This window comes from Rhipicephalus microplus, unplaced genomic scaffold, assembly GCF_043290135.1.
Source record: "Rhipicephalus microplus isolate Deutch F79 unplaced genomic scaffold, USDA_Rmic scaffold_160, whole genome shotgun sequence".
NCBI lineage: Eukaryota > Metazoa > Arthropoda > Arachnida > Ixodida > Ixodidae > Rhipicephalus > Rhipicephalus microplus.
Genome location: NW_027464731.1, coordinates 14,594 through 38,408, shown reverse-complemented (window position 1 = coordinate 38,408; position 23,815 = coordinate 14,594). Strand labels below are relative to the sequence as shown.

At 50.2% G+C, this 23,815-nt stretch overlaps 1 protein-coding gene across 1 annotated transcript in view; it reads left to right on the top strand.

Annotated features, from left to right (window-relative positions):
• Positions 1 to 23,815, top strand: part of LOC142791309 (uncharacterized) — a 129,130-nt gene that overhangs the window by 93,388 nt on the left and 11,927 nt on the right. The window contains exons 10-11 of the mRNA XM_075885473.1: positions 4,615 to 4,887; positions 19,839 to 20,020. Coding sequence (XP_075741588.1) covers positions 4,615 to 4,887; positions 19,839 to 20,020 — 455 coding nt within the window. The remainder of the gene's footprint in view (positions 1 to 4,614; positions 4,888 to 19,838; positions 20,021 to 23,815) is intronic.

The window sequence follows — 23,815 nt, the reverse complement described above, 5'->3', positions numbered from 1 at the left end:
CTCAAGGCAGGTTTGTGCTATGCCTCGCTTAACTATCTTACTGTGAGCGGAAGAAAAGGGAAGTAGAGGTTTCTGCGCACGTGGTTCATAACACCAACAGATGTCCTGTGAGCTAAAAACCAGATTTAAATACAAAAAGCGTAACTTGTCATTATCGGGCATTTCATGTGTCAACACAAGAGGCTTTAAACAATCTTGAATACACCTATAGTTTGAGTCGCAAACGAGTGAAACATAGAAGAATTACAATTTAGAAGAACCAAGAACTCGTCCACGTATCTGAATATTTTGACGACATGCGAGCCTTCTAACTTTTCCTGCAGTTTTTTGCCCATTTTTGCCAATAAAAGATCACTGAGTAGAGGTAAAGGGACACAGCGACTCTGTGCAAACACGGAGATGAAAGCACCCGAGTCATTGTCGAGGCCGCGCAGATGGCACGCGAACAGGTGCCTTGTGTTAGCAAGCCTTCCGTGGCTTTGTCCGAGAAGGAACGCAGGTTCCTCGAAGGTTTCGGTGCGGGCAGGTAGTTATATCATCTTTACCTTTCTGTTTTGTTTTCTTCTAGATTTTTCTTTGCTGTTTTTCGGTGCCTTTGTTTTTGTGTTTTTTTTTTCTTACTCGTGTTCTGCTCATTGTGCCATATCGTTTTTATCAAATGGTTACTGTCTCCTCTATATATTTTCGTGCTCTGCGCAATAAAAATAAACTCAGTTGGAAGTTAGCGCTCGTGTCCTTCTTGTCTCTGTGTCGTCGTTGTGTTCTCGCTCTATAACTATCGTCATGCCATACCAACTAGCCCAAGCTGCCACACTTCTAATTTACCATCAAACCCAGCTTTAGGCATACGGCAGGCCCAACGCGTCTTGGTGGCTTTCAGCTGTCGTCACCAGTAGCGAACACAAAACTCGTAGGCTCCGAAAGGCCTACCGGCGGCCCTGTTGCCGTTGTTTAGCGTATGATCTATCACTTGCAACTTGAAGCAGCCGTGTGGCTTCAGTATCGCCCCATAACGTGCCAAGATAACCGACGCAACATACAAAACACGCCGCAACGCGCACTGGCCACTTCGGTTGGCTTGGATTGGTTTGAATCTCCGTGCAATAGTACGCTTGATGCTTAAGAGATGGCGCCAAATGGCGCGCGCTATCATCATCAGTGGCTGGAACGAGCAGACATTATTGCGGCAGTTTTCGGGGGTGCCATAATTACTCGAGGAAAAAATTTTTTTCGTATTTTTCTAGGGCGATGTGGGGGGTGCGAGAATTATGCAAGTGCGAGGATTATGTGAGTAAATACGGTATATCTCTAGTTCTGACACAAGAATAACTCTACTAAAGCACACATACACCCTAAATGAATAACGCTTTCATACAAATTGCTTTAAGTACTTTCTTTCCGCTAGCCATACGACAGTGAACGACTTACCTTCTACTACTACCAATACCACCTCACTAACTACCTTTTTATCACTACTTGAAAATTACTTACATGATGCACAAACATAAAACTACAAATATTTCGCATTTTTCCTTAGCGATGTGTACTACTATTGGTATTCTGCTACCCACATTCCACTACTTGTGCATAGAATGTATATTTTTTTTCGTATTTTTTGTAAAGCTTACGTACTAATGTGTAACTATGATTGTATAATCGCAAGTATATTGATATATTGTGTCAGCACTAAACAGATTTCACAGTTGTGTATAAATGTTTAGCTAATGTGAATTTTCCTGTTTATCTTAACTTTGCCATTCAGCACAAAAAAAGGGGAAAAAAGAAAAAAACACTTATGTTATTTCGCAGTGTTTTTCCTTTTGTCTTTTTTCCTTATTTGTTTATAGTTTGTGTCCTTCCTGCAATAATTCCTAAAGGTATTGGCAGTATGTAATAAATAAAATAAAACGTCAATCAAGCAACGGTAGTTGGGTCGTTTGTGACCAAAGCATTCAAGGCAAGAGAACCTATGCCTTTGAACAGATGGTGCACTTTGTCTCGGTCATGAAGGTGTTGACGCGTTGACAAAGAGAGAGAACATCCTCGATATATGCGGTATAAAACTCGCGTAGTTGTTTGCGACCATCAAGAGTTCTCTTTGCCAGGCTGGCTCGAACTGCTGGACTAGCAAAGTCTTGTCGCAGATGTTCTTTGAAGACGTCCCAGTCGGGAAAGTCGATCTGGTAATTAAAAAACCAAGTCTTCGTCATGCCAGTAAGATGAAAGGATATGTGGCGGAGTTTGTGTGGATCGACCCAACAGTTCGCTGCATTCACTATGTCATATTGGTGTAGCCAATCCGTGTCCTCATTTCAGAGTCCAGAAAACAGGGGGGGCTCGCAAGGGGGTCAACTGACGATCCAAGAGTGAGTAGCTGTGGCAGTCGTAGCTGGAGGGTTAAAGGGAGAAGCACCTAAGGGCTCGTCCTTTGGCGTGCTGGTGGACACGTAGCCCAAACGACGACTTGAGTGAAGCTCCAAGAAGTAAAGCGGGTGAGCAGGGACAGGGAATCGAGGAGTAACCTCCATCACTTGAGATGTAGTCCTTTACACGCCTTTTTAGGCCTGGTAGACGTTGCCAAAAACTGTCGCATCGAGGCACGGAACAGACTCAAGGGTTATATGCACCAACGATGAAGATGAGGAACACCATGTGATGATGGTTATGTAAAGGTAATGAAGAAGTGTGTTGTAAATGCCCACGTTACTTGCAAAATATATTTGCAAGAGTGGTTGCAGCACTGGCCAGTCTGGCTCGTCGCTCGAGCAGCAAGCGACCTTCATTCGTCGGATACATACGTGCATTGACAATTTGCACAGTGGCAGCCTACTTGTAGAACTACCGTCGGTAAAGGCGCCGTACCGGCGCATCTGGACGTCAGTGGGAGAGTGGTACTGCTTCAGATGTGTGACATGTATGATTTCGCTGTTTCGAGGGGTGGATGAAAACGACGAGGCAGCAGGAGCGATTTCATGAGTGACGGGAGTCGCCTCACGAAGCTCTTTGTATGGTCCTGTGTACTGAGTCAGCAGTTTTACAGGCCAACCTGCCCGGTCGGAGACCAGAGCAGAACCAACGAACCGGGCGAAAAGTGCACATAGCGGTGTCCTTGATCTTATCGACGCTGTTGGTTTTCTTGGGAGGCCAGAAGGCGACCACGAGCGGCTTCGCGTGCATGGGTGGCTCGAATATAGGAAAGTGGTTCAAAGCTATACTTGTACCACAACAGCTGCTTTTAGTGTCGTAGTGGTCTGCTGGTGTAAGTAAGGCTCGACGGAAAATTTTCATTAGAAGGCAGGTGCAGATGATTCCATGTTGTTCATGGCAACCTGTGTTGCCCATTCCACGACCCTTGTCTTACTGGATCTGAGCTGGTCAACAACTTCCCACTGCCCGGGGAAACAATCACGCATAGTATCCGGCCGTGGCACCATTTGCATTTGGCTTAATATCTTCCGGTGATATGTTTCTCAGCACATATGGGCTGGAAAAATTGCATCTGCAGGTTTCTTCCGATGCATTCCTGTGCCTTGGTTGACTTACTTGTGCAGGGGGGAAAGTAAGCCCTCCACTCTAGTTTATGATGATTGGGGATGTCGTGAAAACAGACCAGCTCATATCTTGCAAGCCTCCCTGAAATGAATGACTCACCTGTCCGATTGACAAAAAAAAAAAAAACTCGAGCATTCAGGCGAGTAGTCTCCAGAGTGTGCTGGTACCCCGACACTTTCTATTTCGCGAATGTAGGGACACAGGTGTAAGGTCAAGCAGCCGGTGTATGACAGTATATCAGCAGAAAAAAAGAAACACACTGGACACTATTAGCGGCTTGCAGACAGCATACGAAAGGAGCATGGGCATAGACTACATGAAATCTGTCGTGGCGATAAAGGCTTTTTGTGGCCATGCAATGTAATGAATGGCCTGCTGTACTTGCACGCCACCTGCTTGCTGATGTCAATTGAAACATTTCTTACTTCATACTCACCTTTTTAGAGCTGACAGTACCACGAGGAGAGAACTTTCCCAAGCATTTTCAAACAATTCATCAAGCTTCTTTTCTTTATAATTGTTTGTCCATAATTATTTTCACGAGATTTAGTAGATAGTCATAGTATTTAATGTACAAAAATTTGCTTTCAATTCTTTTTGAAGAAAAATAAAACCTGTGGCGCAGGGATCGCTTTTGCCAAGCTGTGTAATAGAAGAGAGAGCGGGAAGGCATGTAGAAGGAACAGAAATCTGGTTTCGTTACGCTGAATGCCATCTAGCTCTGTACAGTCAACATAGTACACTTAACATTACACAGTACAGTTAACATTCTCTGTACCTTCTATTGCTCTGCGATTTGCTTGCTTTCAAAATGGTTGGGTAAAGTAAAAAATGAGCCCTCACAAATCTCTTCTTTCAATACCATTCAGCTGTGTTTTAGCATGTGCTAACTTCTTGACTACTTTAATACTGTACTATACTGCTTCTTATCAGGAGTGGTAATGTACCGATTGCTAAATAGAATAAACCATTTCTCTATGTTAGTGTCATGTAGTCTACAGGGCTTTTGTTTGAGAAGATTGGTTGACAACCTTGTCATCCGATTGTCCTTCTGCGGCGTAGATCACTCCCACGGCGGCAGCGGCAGGACGCACTCCCACGGCGGCGGCGGCAGGACGCACTCCCACGGCGGCGGCGGCAGGACGCACTCCCACGGCGGCGGCGGCAGGACGCACTCCCACGGCGGCGGCGGCAGGACGCACTCTCACGGCGGCGGCGGGAGGACGCACTCGCATTGCGGCTGTGGCGGGAAGAACTCCCGAGGATTCAGAGGCGTCTTGCCGCCGTGTTTGGCCCAGGACCCTCGCCGGGCATGCTGAGCTCTGCTTGCTCCACGTAGGCATATTTTGACTTCACACTGACTGAATGGGAAGTTGTCAATAGTGCTGGCTGAACGAGGAAGGCGCAGTGCGATTAGTGCTAAATTCTGCTAAATGTTTATTGTCAGTAGAAACAGGTTAATCATTGTACTTATTTGCATACTGTTTTTGCAATTTTAGACCTTCTCTAAAGGGGTGTGAAAATTACGCACACTTTGTACATGCATTCGAAATAATTCACAATTATTTTTTTGTCCTACCGCACCTGTTACATACTTTATAAAAAATAATTTGGAGCTATACAAAGTGTACTTCTTTATTTATCTAAAATAAATCGTACTTTAACCAGTGAAATCCTGCTTATGCATGGCCTAGTTGGAATTGCTGACAAAGGTCCTTCTTGAAAATCGCCGTGGCAGCTTTAGTGGCCTGTGCAAAGCGCATCGTTATTGGTTTGGTAAGACATGTTTGTGTGCCCCATTGTTTTTAAGCTCTTCTTGACAATGCTAGGAAAAAGCAGGTCCAATGACACAGCGACACAAGAGGACCTAAGCTTTCACATATAGTTGAAAAGGGTTAGTTGTAGGAAACTTGTATTAGCAAGCACTCATTCTTCTGCTTTCTCTCGTATGCAAAATCACTCTTTTGAGGGGCTCTGAAACACTTTTTTGAGTCATCATGAAATTAATTCACTGGAAGAGCTCATTGCCTCAGAAATTCAATGCCGCAAAAATGTTAAGAATCCACCCAGTACGAGCGGAGTTACAAAGATTTGTCATACGCTGCAATCACATCCTCTTTTTTCTCCTCCCGAGGAAAGTGCTAGAAGCTAAGCAAGGAGGAAGTGGAGTGGCAAACAAGGTATGTCACGCGCGCTTCGTGACCTTGAGCCCTGCACCCGTGGACAAGTCGTTGCCGTTTGCGACGACCTCTATAACGACCGAGTGTGCCATGTTCAAATCGGCCAACGGCTGATAAATAGACTTGCCATGTGCGATTTTCGAGCGTCTTTCATAATTTGTCGAAGGAAGAGAAAGCAATTTTTAACTGACTTTTTTAATTTATTGAGAATTGTAGGCCGCGTGATGAGCTATAACATTTGGCTCGCGTGTTCTGGGAAGCCTCTACTTCCAATCGGCAGGTTTTTCTGACCATGCTCCAAAAGTGTTGCAGGGCCGCTTAAGAACTTCACGATGAAGGGCTTGGTGGAGTCTCTTGTTTTCTTGGCAAGCTTTACAACAGCGAGTTTGAATTTTGCCGTATGTACAAATATTGTCTCTGATCGCAAGGGAATACAGGATGGATAAGTGGTGAAATATAAACTTTCTAAAACAAAGCATGTGTTGCAGCGTAGATATGGTGACTCCAACAAAGGGCACTGTTTACAGGACAGGCCTTCGCACGCCTCTGACGCAGAAAATAGTTCGTGCCCTGTCGTGAGCATGCATTTTTGCAGTGAGAGAGATGGGAAAGTAGAGAGAGACAGAAGAATGCTTGTGCAGTTTTGGCCACCTATCTACAGGTTCGGGTGTTCAGGTATGATAATCTAAAGACCATTATTTGGGGAAGTCCATGGAAGAGACTTCGCACTTGCAGCCAGTTTCATGTATGTCATATTAATGAGGATGTGAAGTTGGCTGCTTTAATGTGCTTCCAGATGCAAAATTAGCTGCTCTAATCTGCTCTGAGATGGAAATTTTCGCAGCTGTAAAGTGCTCAAAAATGAAAATCCCAGCTGGTTTGTACCACCACTTTAACCTTCATTTTATCATTCATTCAAGCGCCCGTGCTAGAAAGGCAGCCATTTTGTGCATGCCCCAATTCCAAGGTTTAGTCGGTGTGGTAAATTACAAGCGCTGGCCATGATGGTAATTGTCCACTTTATATGGCATTTATGTTCTTGCAAGCCTGGTAGTGTTAGTCGAGGCCAAAGGTTGCATGGTCACTGATGTTCTCCTCTACTTTACTTTCCGCACACTCATATCCCAATTGCGAAACAATATTTAGACTGTACAATTAATGTGCCCTATATCATATCTGGCTTCATTATTTTCAGATTTTTGTGGAGAGAGAGAAAAAAACTTATTTTGAAAGCCTTGTTTGGGTTTGAGTTCTAGAGTGAGGATAGTTATAGCGCGGCAACGGGAAAACGACAAAGGGACAAGAAGTAGACTATTTGTCGTCCTTCTGTTCTCGCGCTATAACTATCGTCATGTCATACCAATCAGCCCAAACCGCCACACGTCTAGAGTGAGGCTGTACTGACCTCCCCTTAGATGGTTAGTATATGGTCAAAGAGGATTTTTTCGCCCAGATTCTTAACCGAGGCCTCCCATGTATGTTAGACTGGAGTGATTGACGTTGTGGAATATTGGCTCTGGGACAGTGCCAGTTAGAGTTGGTATGGAACCGTACGCTTGGCGATGAGGTCTATTTGGAGTTTGTTGTATTTTGTGCAATGTAAAGTAATTCGGCAGGGAGTGTGTTTGAAAACCAATCGCACTCTTTAGGCAAGCACAGAGAGCTTCAGGCAGTTTACGAAGCTCCTGTCAGGCTATTTGGAGGGATTCCAGGTAGGCCCTTCATTCCTGATGGCATTCGGCGTGGTCCACTGTGGGCCGATAAGTTACAGGCCAACCCTGGGAAGTATGTGAACATAAAGGTACCGAAGCCTCAACATGGGGCTGGCAGTTGCCCTACTAACGTAGCCAGATTATGGTATCCATAAGTAGTGATCTAAACCAGTACATTTGGTGGGAGTTCGTTCTGGAAGAAGGATCGTAAGGCTGCCTGCCAGCTTGTCCTGACCGTGAGTTCTTGAGAGGCATGTTCATCCTGTGTGATGGCTTGCATTATGGCATTTCTGCTATTGGCATGGAAGGAATGTAGTTCCAAAAAGAAATGAGCCCTTTCTGTACTGGCCAGCCACTTATAGCAACTTAGAGCCTGTGCTGACTTTTTGACCACTTTATCGCCATTCCGTATTGTTAATAATTGGAAATGGTACGGTATGTGTTGGTTTGTGCAGCATAAAAAACAGTGCACTTAGTGCTCTCATAGTTTGCAGTGTTTTTATTTAGAAAGGTTGCTTTGACCGTGCTGTCACCCAATTGGCCTTCTGCAGCCCATCATGCATGCACAGGAATGCCTCGCCTGGCGCGAGCGCCTCATCTGGAAGGCCAGGCTCTTCCAGATGGCTTGCTATTCAGGGTAGTGTCGTGAACCTGTTCACCCTACAGGCAGCTCCACCTGCCCAGTCAGTGCCAAGACAGTATTTCTCACCGTGAGCACATTTTGGGATTCCCACTGATTGAATGTAAAGGTGATCATAGGGCTGGCAGATACAAATTAGGAAAGCACCACAGCACGCTCTTAATGAATCCATCAATGGCAACTCGTGGGCACGAGGTTGTGTGTGGCCCTGTCTACATAAAAGCTTTTTTCATGTATAGTGGGGGCGAGGTGTTGTTGGGTTCGAGACATGCGCATTAGTCATCAGCAATGATGAGTGGCATGCTCTCCTCGACAGAATTCCTGCTGCAAGGAGTCTCTTCAGTGTTAGCTTACTTGCCGAGGAACACTGATAAAAAGCTTTTCAGTCTTTTTTTTTTTTTTTTTGCAATCAGAGCTCAGGTATACGGCGAGCCACAGTCCTAATTTTTTGTGCAACATAGACTTTACCGATTTCGCTGCTTGTGTCAGTGTTTTAGAGTCTAGAGTTTGCAACCACAGTGTGATGTTAGCAATATTAAAGTTGCACATTGCTGTGTTCTTATATATGACCATGGCAGTGCATCTGCAGTCACGTTTTTTTTGTAAAAAAGCACGAAACTTGCCCAGTTTTGTGAAAGTAGCCCCATCATTGTGAATCTAGCCCAGTTTGCAAGCTGTTACATTAAGGGATTTGTGCCGGCTCTTTATCAGGCACACTTGTGAGCCATTGGGCTAGACTTCAGTAACTCTACAACCGTTGAACAGAATTTTATGAAAATGTGCACTTTCTTTAGTGTTATTGTTACATGTTGTGGGTTGAGGAACACGAACGTTTATTTACGCCAGGCCACACTCCGCCGGCAAACACCAACTGACCACATGCGTATCAAAAACAACTCAGAACCACTTCAACGCCGCCAGGTGGAGCGGCCACACATCACATGTTCGTAGCTGTCTTTCCTGTTGCCGCCAAACCTAGCGGCCACAGTCACACTACACAACACCCCTCCCCTCCAAGTTTGAACTCAGCAGTCAGCCAGGGCCAGTACGTAGTCTCTTGGATGGTGCGGGGTTCCCCGAGCACGCTGCGAGCGACGAAAGCACAGTGGTGGCACTAAAGGCTCGTCATTTGCCTCCACTGAAGGAGGAGGAGAAAAACTTTATTCAACAGAGGAGTTTGGAGCACGCAGGCTCCCGGGCCCCCGCACGACCCCTTTGCGCTCAAGCGTTCATTTGGTGGTGGTCCATGACGCTGGCAGCCCGGTCGGCCGCCATGGTCTGCTCAACCGGGTCCTCCGAGCGCAGTAGGTTCTCCCAATCCTCCCAAGTGTTTAGGTGCTCTAGGGCCCGCGGGGGAGGATCCGCCGGGCAGTGAGAAAGGATGTGTATAGCAGAAGCATGAGGTTCAGGGCAAAGGGTACAGGCTGAGGTGAGGAAAAGGGGGTGATAGTGCGATAGAATGAGAGGAGAGGGAAGAGTGTGAGTTTGTAGCTGGCGCCAGAGGGTTGCCTGTCGGTTGCTCAGGGACTTGTGCGGTGGAGGATATAGCTGACGTGCTGCCCTATAGACCTGAGTCAGCTCGCTGAAAGTGTGCGCGCGGTCCTTCGTGAATCCCAGATCGGAGGCCGCGGGAGCCCGGTTTAAAGAACCTCGGGCTAAGAGGTTGGCGGCCTCGTTTCCAGGATTCCCGCAGTGCACGGGCACCCAAATCAACTCCACTTCACGGGGTGGGGTTGCAGCGGGCGAATCCAGTATGCAAAAAGCAGGGACGTGAACTCGGCCTCGTGCAAAATTTAAGATTGCGGTTTTGGAATCTGATAAGACGTACCGTGCTTCTGTGTTTACGATTGCTAAGGCAATGGCAGCTTCCTCTGCAGCTTCGGGGGACGTGTCTGGAGGGAGTGTGTGTGTACCTATGGGAGAGAGATTGTGATCCACCACGGCAGCGACCGCTTCATCACCCACGCAGGCTGCGTCTACCCATACGGCGTCTGGTTCGGCGCCGTAACATAGGTGTAGAGTTTTAGCGCGAGCTCTGCGACGTTTATTGTGGTGGTCGGGGTGCATGTTACGGGGAAGTGGTGTAATGAGGAGTTCGCGGTGCAGGGGTCTTGGTATGGGGAGTAATGTGGGATCATTGGCGGGTATCTGGATTCCAAGAGAATGTAGAATATGCCGACCAGTGTCGGTTTGTGTGAGACGAAGGTGTTGTGCTTGGCGGTGCGCGTCTATAAGTTCCCCGATAGTGTTGTGAAGGCCTAACTTGAGAAGTCGATCGGTAGGTGTACTTATGGGAAGGTGGAGGGCTACTTTGTATGCCCGACGGATGAGGGCGTCCAATGTTTCAGTGTCGCGGCGAGAGAGTTGGAGGTAGGGGGTGCAGTAGAGCACACGGCTGAGTACAAAGGCATGAATAAGGCGACATAGGTCGCCCTCCTTCATGCCTCGGTAACGGCCTGAGACCCGGCGGATGAGGTGCGAGATCGCCCCTGCAACCTGCTTGAGTCTCCGGATTGTGTTTGTGTTCTTCCCATCACTCTGGATATGCATGCCCAGTATCCGGAGGGTGTCGACCTCTGGTACCGATCTGCCATCCAGTTCGATGACGATGGGTGGGGAGGGGGAGTTGCGGCTTTTGGGGCGGATGCAGAGCAGTCCGGACTTCTCTGGAGAAGAGGTTAGTCCTACGCTAACTGCATAATTTTGCGTTAGGTTGGCGGCTTTTTGGATGGTGTCCTGTATGTCACCGTCACTGCCATGGGTAGACCAGAGCGTGATGTCGTCTGCGTATAGGGTATGTTTCAGATAAGGAACAGTTGCCAATTGTCGAGCTAGGGGGATGAGGGTGATATTAAACAAGAAAGGTGAGAGTGTCGGACCCTTGAGGGGTGCCGACACTCTTTAGTGTGTATGTTGGGTGGGTGAGCGGGCCGAACTGAAGTTCGGCCGTGCGTGCTGCGAGAAAGGCCTGAATGTAAGTCTACGTACGTGTACCCACGTTCAGTGGAGAAAGTGCTGTCAGGATCGCATGATGCTCAACGCGATCAAAGGCTTTGGATAAGTCCAGAGCCAGCACTGCCTTCGTGTGGCCCGGAATGAGCGGGTCGAAGATGTCGTGAGTGATTTGTAGCATGGCATCATGAGTGGACAAATGGGGGCGAAAGCCAACCATGCTGTGAGGGTATAAGTCACGGTCTGTCATATGCTGTGATAGCCTCGCCAGTACAACATGTTCGAAAAGCTTGCCCAAACACGAAGTTAATGAGATTGGGCGAAGGTTTTGGAGTGTAAGTGGTTTGTTGGGCTTCGGTATGAACATTACTTTCGCGTGACGCCAGGACTGGGGAAGCGTTCCTTCCTTCCAACACTGGTTGAAGTACTCCGTGATGCGAGTGATCGATTTGTCATCCAGGTTGCGGAGTGTTGTGTTGGTAATCAAGTCGGCTCCGTGTGCGGATTTAGTGCGGAGAGTCAACAGCGCGGCTCTGACCTACGCCTCGGTTATATCTGTGTCGAGTTCGGCATTCGGTTGTCCTGTGTATGAGGGAAGAGAAGTTGGTATGCCGGGCGATGTGTAGGTGTCGTGGAGTGTATCCAAAAGATCATTGGGGTTGTCCATGTGTGCGTGTATAAGCCGGGTGACGTGGTGCTGGGTAGTGGTGTTCGTGTGCGATGGGTCGAGGAGGTGTCGGAGGAGATGCCACGCCCTTTTGGTGGTCAGTCTGCCAGCAATGTTGTCGCATACCTGCCCCCAATTGGAGCGGCACAGCTCCTCCGAATGTATTTGGATTTGGGATTGTAGAGTGGCTAAGCGTTTCTTTAGCGTCCTGTTATGTTTACCCCGTTTCCACCGCTCTAGAAGGCTGTGGTAGGCATCCCATAGGTGAGCGAGTCGGTTGTCTAGTGTTGGAGTGTCTGTGGTGGTTTCAATTAGTTGCGTGTGATGTTGAATGTCAGTCTGAAGAGATTCCACCCAGTCGTTGATGTCGGTTATGGGATTGTCTGCGCGGGTGGTACGCGCAGCACGAAGAGCGTCCCACTTAATGAGTTTGTGTGTCATGTATGTGTGCCGGGGTGGTTTGAACGGGACAGTGACTTGTATAATGTAGTGATCACTGCCCACTGTGTGCTGTGTTCTCGTCCATGTGACAGTACGGAGGGAGCGACTAAGCACCAGATCCGGACTAGTGTCCATACTGACACTGTTGCCTATGCGTGTAGGTGTCTGAAAGTTGTTGTGGACGGAGAGTTGGAGGTTCTGCATGAGCAGCCAAAGCCTGCGACCTCTATGTGTAGTTGTTTAGTATCCCCAGTCAGTATGTTGACTGTTGAGATCCCCGCCGATTAGCAAGGGATGTTTCCCCGCCAGTCGATGCAGCTCCCGGAAGAGGGAATCCAGCGAGGCCATCGGTTGGGATGGGGGGTGGTAAATGTTGGCAATAAATATGGAGGGGATGGTATGTGTGTGGTGGATAATTTCTGTTATTACACAGGGTGTGTCTGATGTGATGTAATGTGTCTTGTATGTGAGAGCACGGTGCACAAGGGTAGACGCTCTGGGTGCGTTTGTGGTGTCAGTGTGTGGAGCTGTAACTAGGAAGTGTGGCCTGTGTGGCAGTATCTTGGAGAAGGACTTGGGGCGTTGGGGAGAGAGTAGGAAGTAGAAGCTCCAGGGGCGCGCGCTTGCCCCGAAAGCCACGGCAGTTCCATGTTATGATATGAATGGAATTATTATTGGCCCGCACTGCCATAATGGAGCGTAGGGGGATGTATGAGCGGTGTTAGACTCTCGTTAATAGAGGTGTGGGGATCTGTGGCGGCACGTTGTTCTGTGAGGGGAAAGGGGGTGGAAAGCGGAGGGAGCTGTGTGAGGCGTGTCTCTAGAAGGCAAACCATCCTCTGGAGAATAGTTTCCATGCATTGTTCTATCCGTGCCTCTAATTTCGTAGTTATGTCACTGATAAGGGCGTTGAATTTACTTTCGATGCGACTTTCAAGTTCCTGGAGCTTCATGTCGAATTGGTCGGACAGATTTTTCAGCTTCGCGTTGATATCGATCGATCCGGAGGTGGGGGTTGGGGGATCAGTGCGTTGTTTTTTGGAGGGTGGAGGATGGGGAGGGATGTTAGCATGCGTTTGAGTAGTGGGTGGTGAAGGTATGAGAGAAGGGGTGGGAGGGGTTAGTGAGCGCTGTGTTATAGCTTTAAGGCGGCTTACCTCCTCCCGCAGGGCCCGGATCTCACCATCGTTGTTGTGGTTCGGAGTCTGCTGGACGGGGGCTGGCGGCGATTTTTGTGCTCGATCGGCCCAGGTGAGGTCCTGCTTGGGTTTGAGGCTCCGGTCACGGGAGGCGGAGCGCGATGCATTGCGCGATGGCTTCTGAGGGGCTGGTTGTTTCTTCTCCTGGGATCTGGACTGGTGTCCGGCCGCTAGTTGGGTCGTGTGTGGCGGCCGGCGGGCGTAGCGGTACTTGCATTCAACGTTCCCGGTGTGGTGCCCGTCCCAGCAGACGATGCATTTCGGTGGGCAGGTTGGAGGCTCTGTTGGAACATGCTGATCGCCGCAATTATGACATCTTCCGCTTGCTGGGGCCGGACAAACGTCTTGGCGGTGCCCGATGCGGCGGCAGTTGTAGCACGCTTCCACTTTCGGTCGATGGGGGAAACATGTGTGGATGCCCGCCCAAAAGCGGATAGCTTTGGGCAGAGGGCCGGTGGCCAGGGTGATGAGGAGGGATCGCTTTTTCCCAAATGGTCGAGCATCAATTATTGGGAGGTCCGCGCTGTAGGGGACAAGTCCCTCCAAAATTTCTCTGTGTGGCTCATCATTGTAGGCCATGTGAATAATGCACCGCACGGCATCGTCGGGAGGAGCGAGGTAGGCGGTGACATCTGTGCGGCTAGCGCCGAGAGAGATGGAAGTGAGCTCGGCATAAGCCCGCGCCCGAGCCTCCACAGGGGTGCTGAGTGTGAAGGTATTGTTGGTCGGATGTAGCCGCAACTGGTCTTTGGTGAGGGCTTCCTGCAGGGAAACTGCTGTCGTAGAGGAGATCGCTGTTAGAAGCGTGCGAGGGGTCTGCTTGGTTACGTCCAAACCGCCGCGGGGTCGGACAACGACCTTGAAGTCTCCCCTCGGGAGTTGCGGGAGAGGCGCGCGTCGTAAATGGCGAGGAGGAGCTGGTGGAGGAGACGGCCTTGAAGGTGTCGGCGTCCCATCTTGCGATTCTCCAACGGTTCGGCGGCCGTCGCTGCCACTTATTTCCAATTGGCCGATCAAGCTTGCTGGGCGTTGGAGACAGTTGTCAGCCGTCGCAGGGCGGTATTTGTTTCGGAGACGTAGGACGGTCTCCCATTCCCCATTTCCGAGTTCGGTTGCGTCGATATCAGTGCCATCTACGCGGTATTCCATGGCTAGGCGAGCGGTGACCACACGGAGGCGAGGCCTGGCGTAGGCCTAGCTCCGACGGGCACACAAGAAAACAGCACGGATCGTGGTACTGATCCCGGCGGGCTAGCGACAGTCAGGTGAGATCAAAGTGGGCGGCTGACCATCCCGAATGCAAAGCGGGAGAAATCGAGAAGATCCGGTCGAAATATAGGGCTCTGGTGAAAGTTGAGGCAGGAGCGCATGTGCAGCGCGTCCGCTCGCAACGGCTCCCAAAACGGGACAGTCAGTGGAACGGTTCCGCCCTCTTGTGGGGGCACACTGCTAACCACAGGAGTCGGCTGCTCCCCCGGTGCGTCTGGCTCCACAGGGGCCGAACTCGAGCCCTCAGGGGCCACCGGGACAGAACTCGAGCCTTCAGGGGTAGACGTTGACGTCGGTCGTCTTTCAGGCTGCGGTCTTTCCAGTTCTGCACCCGCCGTTTGGGTAGGCCCGACCGCCCGGCGACGGAGTTGGTCCACATGCCTGCGCAGTACTCGACCATCAGAGGCCGTGACCTCATAAGATATTGGTCCGGTTGCACGGGAGATCACTGCTGGAATCCACAGAGGCCCCTGAGCATAGTTACGTGCGAAGACAGGGTCTTCAGGCTGAAGCGTGCGTGGTTTGGACGGGGAATCTGCCAACCGTGTGGACTTCTCTGGGGCCCGATCAGGGTGCAGGCGGTCCAACATCGTTGACAACTTGCGGCCCATCAGGAGCTCGGCCGGGGATCGCCCCGTAGTCGTGTGTGGGGTTACGTGCTGCTGCAGTGTGAAATCTGCCAGGCGCCGTGCTCACTTCCCCTGGATGATGCGAGATAGGCCTTCCTTGGTAGTTCGTACCATCCTTTCTGCCTGGCCATTCGTAGATGGGTGGAATGGTGCCGAAGTTACCTGGCGGATCAGATTGCTGTCCAGGAACTCTCGAAACTCTGTGGACTTAAACTGAGCTCCGTTGTCTGAGACAATGGTGTCTGGGAGACCATGCGTGGCAAACAGTTTCCGTAATGCACTGATTACTGTCTGTGACGTCATAGAGGATCTTGGGATGACCTCCAGCCACTTTGAATACGAATCCACGACGATTAAGAAGGTCTGCCCTTGAAAGGGACCGGCAAAATCCATATGGAGGCGGGACCATGGGTTCCGAGACGCCTCCCAAGGGTGGACGGGTGCTCGAGGCATCTCTGGCCGCGTCTCCTGACTAGAGGAGCAGCATCGGACCCATTCTTCGATGGCAGCATCCATGCCTGGCCACCACACATAGCTGCGGGCAAGTGCCTTCATCCGGGTAATACCAGGGTGCCCAGAATGCAGTGCTTCCAGCATCCGGAACCGCAGCTTTTGTGGAATCACCACACGGTCACTCCAGAGCAGGCAACCCTTGTGGGCAGTCACTTCGTGCTGCCTTGATGTGAAGGCAGAAAACTCTGGGCCCATGCTGCCCCTTGGCCACCCCTTCCAGACCCAGTTAAGAACACGTGAAAGGGTGCGATCTTTGGCAGAGTGGGTGGCAATGTCCGCTGCATGGAGGGGTGGTTCTGGCAGCGCATCCAGGAGCATGACAACCTCTGCGGGAGAGGGGTCATCGTGGCCCTGGTGCTGTAAGGGCAGTCTGCTGAGGCCGTCCGCATGGCCCAAGTGCCTCCCAGCCCGGTGGAGCAGCGTATGTTGGTATCCATTCAGGAAGATAGACCAGCGCAGCATCCGCGGAGACACCATTTGTGGTGTCTGGCGGTCAGACGTGAACAACCCGAGCAGTGGCTTGTGGTCCGTCTGGATCTGAAAAGGCCGGCCAAACAGGTAGTCGTGAAACTTTTTCACGCCTGCAACCACGGCAAGTGCCTCCTTATCGATCTGTGCATAGTTTCGCTCTGCACTCGACAGGGTCCTTGAATAAAAGGCGACCGGTGCTTCTGTGCCGCCGGGCAATCGGTGGCTCAACACAGCTCCTATTCCGTATGGGGACGCATCACAGGCAAGGATGAGAGGTTGCTTCTCATCATAATGCGTCAAGACTTGATTGGATGCCAAGAGTTCTTTCACGCTTTCAAACGCTTTTTGTTGTGTTTGGCCCCACACAAAGGTGGCCTTCTTGTCCAAAAGTCGGTGTAGTGGTTCCGCAACAGTGGCCTTGTGTGGCAAGAACGCATGATAGAAGTTCACCAGTCCCAGGAATGCCTGGAGTTCGGTCTTGTTTGACGGGCGAGGTGCACCAAGAATGGCCTGTGTTTTTTCTGGGGTCGGATGGATGCCCTCGGCGTCTATTCGAAACCCCAAGAACTCGACTTGGGCGACACCCAGCTGGCACTTCTCTCTTTTTACCTTCAGCCCAGCATCCTGGAAACGGCGAAGGACCTCGCGAAGGCGAGAGAGCAATTCTTGACCTGACGCCCCTGCAATTAGCACATCATCAAAATATGGGATTACACCTGGTATTCCACGTAGGAGGGTTTCCATTAGATTTTGGAAGATGCCGGGTGCGACACTGACACCAAACTGCAATCGGCGTACCCTGAACGCCCCACGATGTGTTTGCTGCTGCAGACTCATTGGTGACAGGCAGCTGCTGGGAAGCCTGGGCCAAGTCGAGCTTTGCAGAAATGGTTCCGCCTGAGAGAGAAGCCAATACGTGGCTGACCACCGGCACCGGATATGCATGCTGCTGGAGGGCCTTGTTAATGGTACACTTGTAGTCTGCACAGATGCGGATGTCTCCATTTCCCTTCAATGGTGTGACAATAGGGGTTTCCCACTCCGCGCAGTCCACTGGCTCCAGAACACCCTGCTGTAGCAGCTTGTCCAGCTCGGCATCGATCTTTTGGCGCAGTGCAAAGGGCACCCTCCTTGCCTTTAGGCGGACTGGCACCACCTCCGGGTTCAAGGCCAACTTCACAGGTGGTCCCTAGTCCCCCGTCAAAGACAACAGCAAACTCCTCAAACAGCTTGTCAAATGCCGTGGCCAGTTCGTCCATGCGATGCACTCCGCTGACCTTAATTCCTAATGCTGGAAACCAGTCTAGTCCAAGGAGGCTTTGACGCTGCCCTTTGACAATGACAAGTTTCAGTGGGCCAGCAAAACCCCTGAATTTTACTGTAACTGTGGCCATCCCTTGCACTGCTATGCAGTTTCCCTGATAGTCCTTCATAACGACGCCGAGTTGCTTCAACTTAGGGATGCACCCATTCGGGAAGATTTGCCTGGCCGTAGCCTCGGAGATGAGCGAAAACGTGGATCCCGAGTCCACCTCCATCTCGCATTCCACACCTTCGATTTCGACAGCAACGTGAATCTTCTTTGTCCCGGGCTGGGGCACATCGTGGATGGCTGTCTCCGTGAGGTTGTCGCAGTACGAGGTACTCGCACGCGGAGTGGTCCGCGAATTGTCCGTCCTGCCGTTTGTCTCAAAATTTTCACGGCGGTCCCGCTTTCGTTGAGACCGGCAGACCTTGGCTATGTGCCCTGTTTTTCCGCAACCTCGGCATTGGGCATCACGGAAACGACACAACCGGCGCTCGTGCGGCCCCCCACAACCGGCACAAGATCCGCCCCCCAGTCGTGCGTCCCTGCGTTGACTGGTGTCTGCACGTAACTGACGAACACATTCCTTGAGGCCGTCCTGGTCTTCTCCACAGTCGGCGACCGTTCCCTGGTGCACTGGCTCGGTACGCTGCGCGGTTGCATTTAGTCGCGACTGGCTGGTCTCACGGTCGATGGCCTCAGCGGCGGTAGCTTCCTCGACGGCGCAGGCGAGCGACACTTCTTTTTTCGCCAAAATGCGCCGTTTAGCTTTATCGTTCCTCAGGCCAAAAACGAAATGGTCTCGGAGTGCCTTATCAAGGTCAACGAAGTTGCAGTGCTGTGCAGTCGTTCGCAGAGCCGCGAGGTATGCAGCGACGGACTCACCGGTTGCTTGCTCTCTGCGATGGAACTCGTATCGCCGCGCCAATTCCGGTGGTTTCGGCGAAAGATGATTTCGAAGTGCAGCGATGATGTCCTCGTACGGCGTATCTTTCAGCTGGTCCGGCGCGACGAGGGCCTTGGCCAACTGGAACGTCGCGGCCCCGCAACGGCTGAGAAACGTCGACCTTTTCTTTCCAGCGTCCGCAGTGCCCTGCGCCTCCAGGAAGAATTCGAACCGCTGAGCATAGTCTTCCCACTCGTCCGGCTGTGACAAGTTGAATTGCTCGAGGGAGCCATTGCTGGAGGCCTCCCGTTGTCCGGGGTTCCGCCCGTCCTCCATTGCCGCGCTGGACATCATGCCGACCAATCCCATCCTCGTCGCCAGTGTTACATGTTGTGGGTTGAGGAATTCGAACGTTTATTTACGCCAGGCCACACTCCGCCGGCAAACACCAACTGACCACATGCGTATCAAAAACAACTCGGAACCACTTCAACGCCGCCAGGTGGAGCGGCCACACATCACATGTTCGTAGCTGTCTTTCCTGTTGCCGCCAAACCTAGCGGCCACAGTCACACTACACAACAGTTATTGTATGAACATACTCCAAAAGCTTTATAAAGATATCTTAGCAAATAAAAAAATCGCCGCATATCCAAGGAGTGAATGATGAGTGGGGTGAAGTACTGGAGGGTTTCTTCGCTAAACCATGAACCATCCGCCAATATCGCCCACTACATCATAAAAGACGTGATAAACACTGTATATGTTTATACAAATAATTTTAATATTTGTAAGTGGTAGCTATATGTCGCTTTTGTTCCGCCTTCATTATAACGGCTTCATGGTTGATGAAGTGGTCGATTGGTGATGGGGTGTTGTGGGATCTTTGCAAGTACGAAGTAGTGGGCAGTTTGCAAAGGTGAAACTATAGGCGGTAAGGTACATACAAGGAATGGACAGATCCACGCCTTAGGGAGCTTAGCTCGTAGAAGTTAGGTATCCCGGGTAGCCTCCCATTTAAGTAGATCGGTTCTCACAAGAGGACTGCCACCGCAATGAAGTCATTTGCACTCTGCATCAGCAGTGGGCAGCTGACGCAATCCTTGTTTTCAAATCTAAAAACATTCGGCATTTTTATGTTGATGCTGTTTTAGTCTGTGTGGTAGGAACTTATCTACCATGGTAGCCATGCTAGCATAATTGTGCTAAACTTGCTCCTTCCAGAAAATGTTACGTCTGTACTTTTCTAAAGCTGGTCATTTGCCTGGGCCGGACCTTAAACTTGGTATCTATTATCGCTAAGTAAACCCAGTGCAAGAGAGAGAGCCTGTTTATAAAGAGCAAAATTCTGCCATTGCACTTTCACTTGCTCAAGCGGAGTTAAGCAGAAAAAGAAAAATGTGCACATTCATTTCCCACAGCATAGCCTCGGTGAACGCTCGAGCCGCCAAGGCTCCAGCGGTGGGCCTTAGCTGCTCGAGCGGTGGGGAGAACAGCAGGGGCAAGAGGAGGCGCCTCGAGAGCCCCCCCGAGCAAGCCAAGCCCGCCGAGGATCCCGAGGCAGCTAGTCCTGACCAGCGTCGCAGCCAGGGACCACCTCATGGTGAGAGGACATCTTTCGTATAACATTCGTTCTGGTCAACCATGTTCCTAGCGATGACCGGCTGAAATGTTTTGCACTGCAAGTAATCGGAATGGCTGCTCGCTTTTGAGGAACACTGAAGCACGTTTTGAATTTAAATAAATGAGCTTTTGCTCTGATGTCATCCAATTTCGTGCTCTAAAAACTTGTCAAGCTTTTTCAGAACTAATGCAAGCAGCTGTATTTTGGTTAGAAATCGCAGCAAGCATCTCGTACGGGGATGCAAATATTTCTGCTGTAAAGGTTGGTGGAAGCTTCTGGACAGTTACCACCTGCAGAGCTTCACATACCATCAGGACCCAGGTGAAACTATCCTGCTGATTGGCTATTGCTGCCAGCAGTGCTGGTCTATTAGCACATTCCCAGAAGGTAATGGAACCAGCAGGTGAAGAAACCAGTAGCTGGTGGTGGCAGCGGGTGTTGAAACCAGCAGCTGATGGAACCAGTAGCTGGTGGTTCCAGCAGGTGTTGAAACCAGCAGCTGATAGAACCAGTAGCTGATGGAACCAGTAGCTGATGGAACCAGTAGCTGGTGGTTCCAGCGCAGTGTTGCAGGCTGTCAGCCAACTTGTAACTCGCCGACATGAAGCACACCTCCAAGCAACAAAGCAGGCAATAAGCCTAATTCGAGCTGCATATTGTCAGCCGAAGGCTTTATTGCAGCTTGAACCAGCTGAAATACGGCCTGTTTCTAACTGAAAGTTAGACCCTGCACAGCTGAACAACCGTCACATTCCAATTTCGTAATACTTAGTAATATTGTGAGGAACCGGTATAATTCGGCCAGGCTCGAGCTAAATCACGCTGGTGATATTTTTAGATGAAGAAGATGTGCAGGTGATGATGATTACAAAGAGAATAAAGAGTCATTCGCTTGTCGCGCTCACACTAATCCCCCCGCGCGGTGAAAGCGGCTGCCTGGTCGCTTGACAGTATTATGAAATGCATCGCGCATAATGCTTTAAACGAGATACGTGCACTATCTCTGTTCCTCGGCAACGATGATCAGGACTGGCGCTAAGAGGAGAAACGCGGTAATTTACAGGAGATGTCTGTTCGGCCACCGTGTATGGCCCAATGAAGCGACTGATGAATTTGTCGCATAGGCCGGGGACGCGTAGTGGAGTCCATAGAAGAACTTCGTCACCAGGGGAAAAACTCGCAACACGGCGAGACGAGTCGTAGCGAGATTTTCGAGTGTCTTGAGAGAGGCCGGTGTTAACACGGGCCTGGTGACGGCAGTGTGCGAGACGAGATAGGAATTCTTCAGAGAAAGGAGCCGTCGAGGGAGCAGGGGCCAAAAGGAAAGAGACATCCAGAGTGAAACTCGGCGAGCGACCATGGACGAGAAATAAGGGAGAAAAGCTGGTAGTGCGTTGAGCAGCCGTATTATAGGCGAATCTCACGAAGGGTAGAATTGCATCCCACTTCGTGTGGTTGGGGTGAATGTACATGGCGATCATGTCCGATAGTGTCCGATGAAACCGTTCAGTCAATCCGTTGGTCCGCGGGTGGTAGCTAGAAGTGGTCTTGTGAACAGTGTTCGAGGCACGCAAAACTTGCTCGACAATGGAAGATAGGAAGACTTTGCCACGATCACTGAGGAGAATGCGTGGAGCTCCATGATGCAAAAAGATGTGGCGAAGAAAGAAATCGGCGATCTCAGTGGCAGTCCCAGATGGTATAGAAGCTGTTTCTGCGTAGCGGGTAAGGTGGTTGACTGCCGTGACAATCCAGCGATTCCCATTGGATGATATAGGGAGAGGGCCATACATGTCGATTCCAACGACTTCAAAAGGTGAGGCGGGACAAGGAAGAGGTTGCGTGAAGCCAGCCGGAGCAGTTGTCGGTCGTTTTCGCCGTTGGCAATAAACACAGGAGGCGACGTACTTAGCGACGGCTGAAGAGAGGCCAGGCCAAAACGACTTCAAATTTCGTCGTAAGTCTTGTGGTAGCCTAGATGAGCAGCGGTTGGAACATCATGAAAGGCTTCCAGAACTTGACGTTGCAGAGAACGTGGGATGACGGGTACCCACTTGTTGCCACACGTTGCAGAGAACGTGGGATGACTGGTACCCACTTGTTGCCAGTTGCCATCGATGTGGTAAATGTAGCGACATAAACAATTTAAGCTTGTCGGTGATGCTTTAAGTTGTCGACGGAGTCTGGCGTTTGGAGGAGTAGTAGAGCCGGTCAAGCGGTCAACAATGGTGCGGCAGTATGGGTCGACACGTTGTTGTGAAACAAGGACGGATAGGGTGGCAGGTGAACTTAGCGCTGCGATTGGAGGTGCTGTCGTTTTGGAGTATCGATGGTGAATTTCTTCCGCTGGGCAAAGGACAGCGCGATAGAGCATCAGCATCGGGATGCTTCTTCCCACATCTGTAGGCGACATCGAAATCATACTCCTGCAAGCGAAGCGCCCAGCGACTAAGGCGACCCGATAAGTTTTCCAGAGATGAAAGCCAGCATAGGGCGTTATGGTCGGTCACGACGGTAAAATGACGGCCGTGAAGATATGGTCGGAATCTTTGCACTGCCCAAACAACAGCAAGGCACTCCTGCTCGGTGATGGTGTAGTTCTTTTCTGGAGCGGTAAGAGCACGAATTGCGTACTACTTGCGTCGGTGTGAAGACTACTTGCGTCGGTGTGAAGGATGGTGGGTGGGGTGGAATCGAAGTGGCACAGTACCGGATCCGACGTGAGGGCTTGCTTCAATGCCGTGAAAGCGCTTTCGCAGTCTTCGGACCAAATGAAGGGGACGTTCTTTGCGAGGAGTTGATGAAGCGGAGACGCAAGTTCCGCAAAACCACGTATGAAGCGCCGGAAGTAAGAAGATAACCCAAGAAAGCTGCACAGGTCCTTTTGACGTAGTGGACGAGGAAAATCGGCCCGACCCCGAGAAGCTTGCCGCTGTCCTCGAATTCCTTCTTTGCTGACAAGGTGGCCGAGAACTTTGATTGTCTTGCTAGCAAAGGTACATTTCTTGGTGTTAAGGGGAAATGCTACCCGAAAAACGATTTTCTTTAATAAGAGTCTGAATTTAACACAAATTGGCATGCTAATAGAGTTTTTTCTCCTCTTTTCAAATATGTCATTTATTTTCATGTAGATTGCTCGGTTTTCTTTCTGCAGGTCAGATACTGCAAAATATGGCCATTGTTATGCAACAATTCTGACCTATAAAAATTTGAGATAAAGCATGCAGATATAGCTGACTATGATCCTTTGGAACTGTAGAGTGCAAAAAACTATATTAATTTTGTGTGTAAAAAGGTGAAATACAATACAGTCGACTCCCGTTAATACGAAGTTCACGGGAACCGCAAAAAACTTCGAATTAAACGAACTTCGAATTAAGCAAAAAGCACTAAAAACGGCACTTTTATTGGTTTAAAAGCGCGACAGTTTTTAGGAAAAATAGTCTGTCATCTTCTTCTGCTTGCTGAATCTGGCTGCGGCTAGCAAGTTTTGTAAGGAATACACGTGTCGAAGTGCTTCTTCGGCGTTGTGTTCTCCAACAAAAAACCGCTGCGCAAGAGCAAGACCCGCAGCTACATCGGCAGCCCTCGGTGGTGGCTCATTTCCGATGTCGTTGTCATCATCGTCATTTTCATAAATGCAGTCATGGGGCCGAACCATCTGCACGATTTCGCTGTCCGTTAGTGGACCGCATGTTTCGACGTTGCTGTCTACAGCGACATACTCATCAAAACGGACATCACCGACAGCGGCGCGAAAGCTACCGTCGTCGA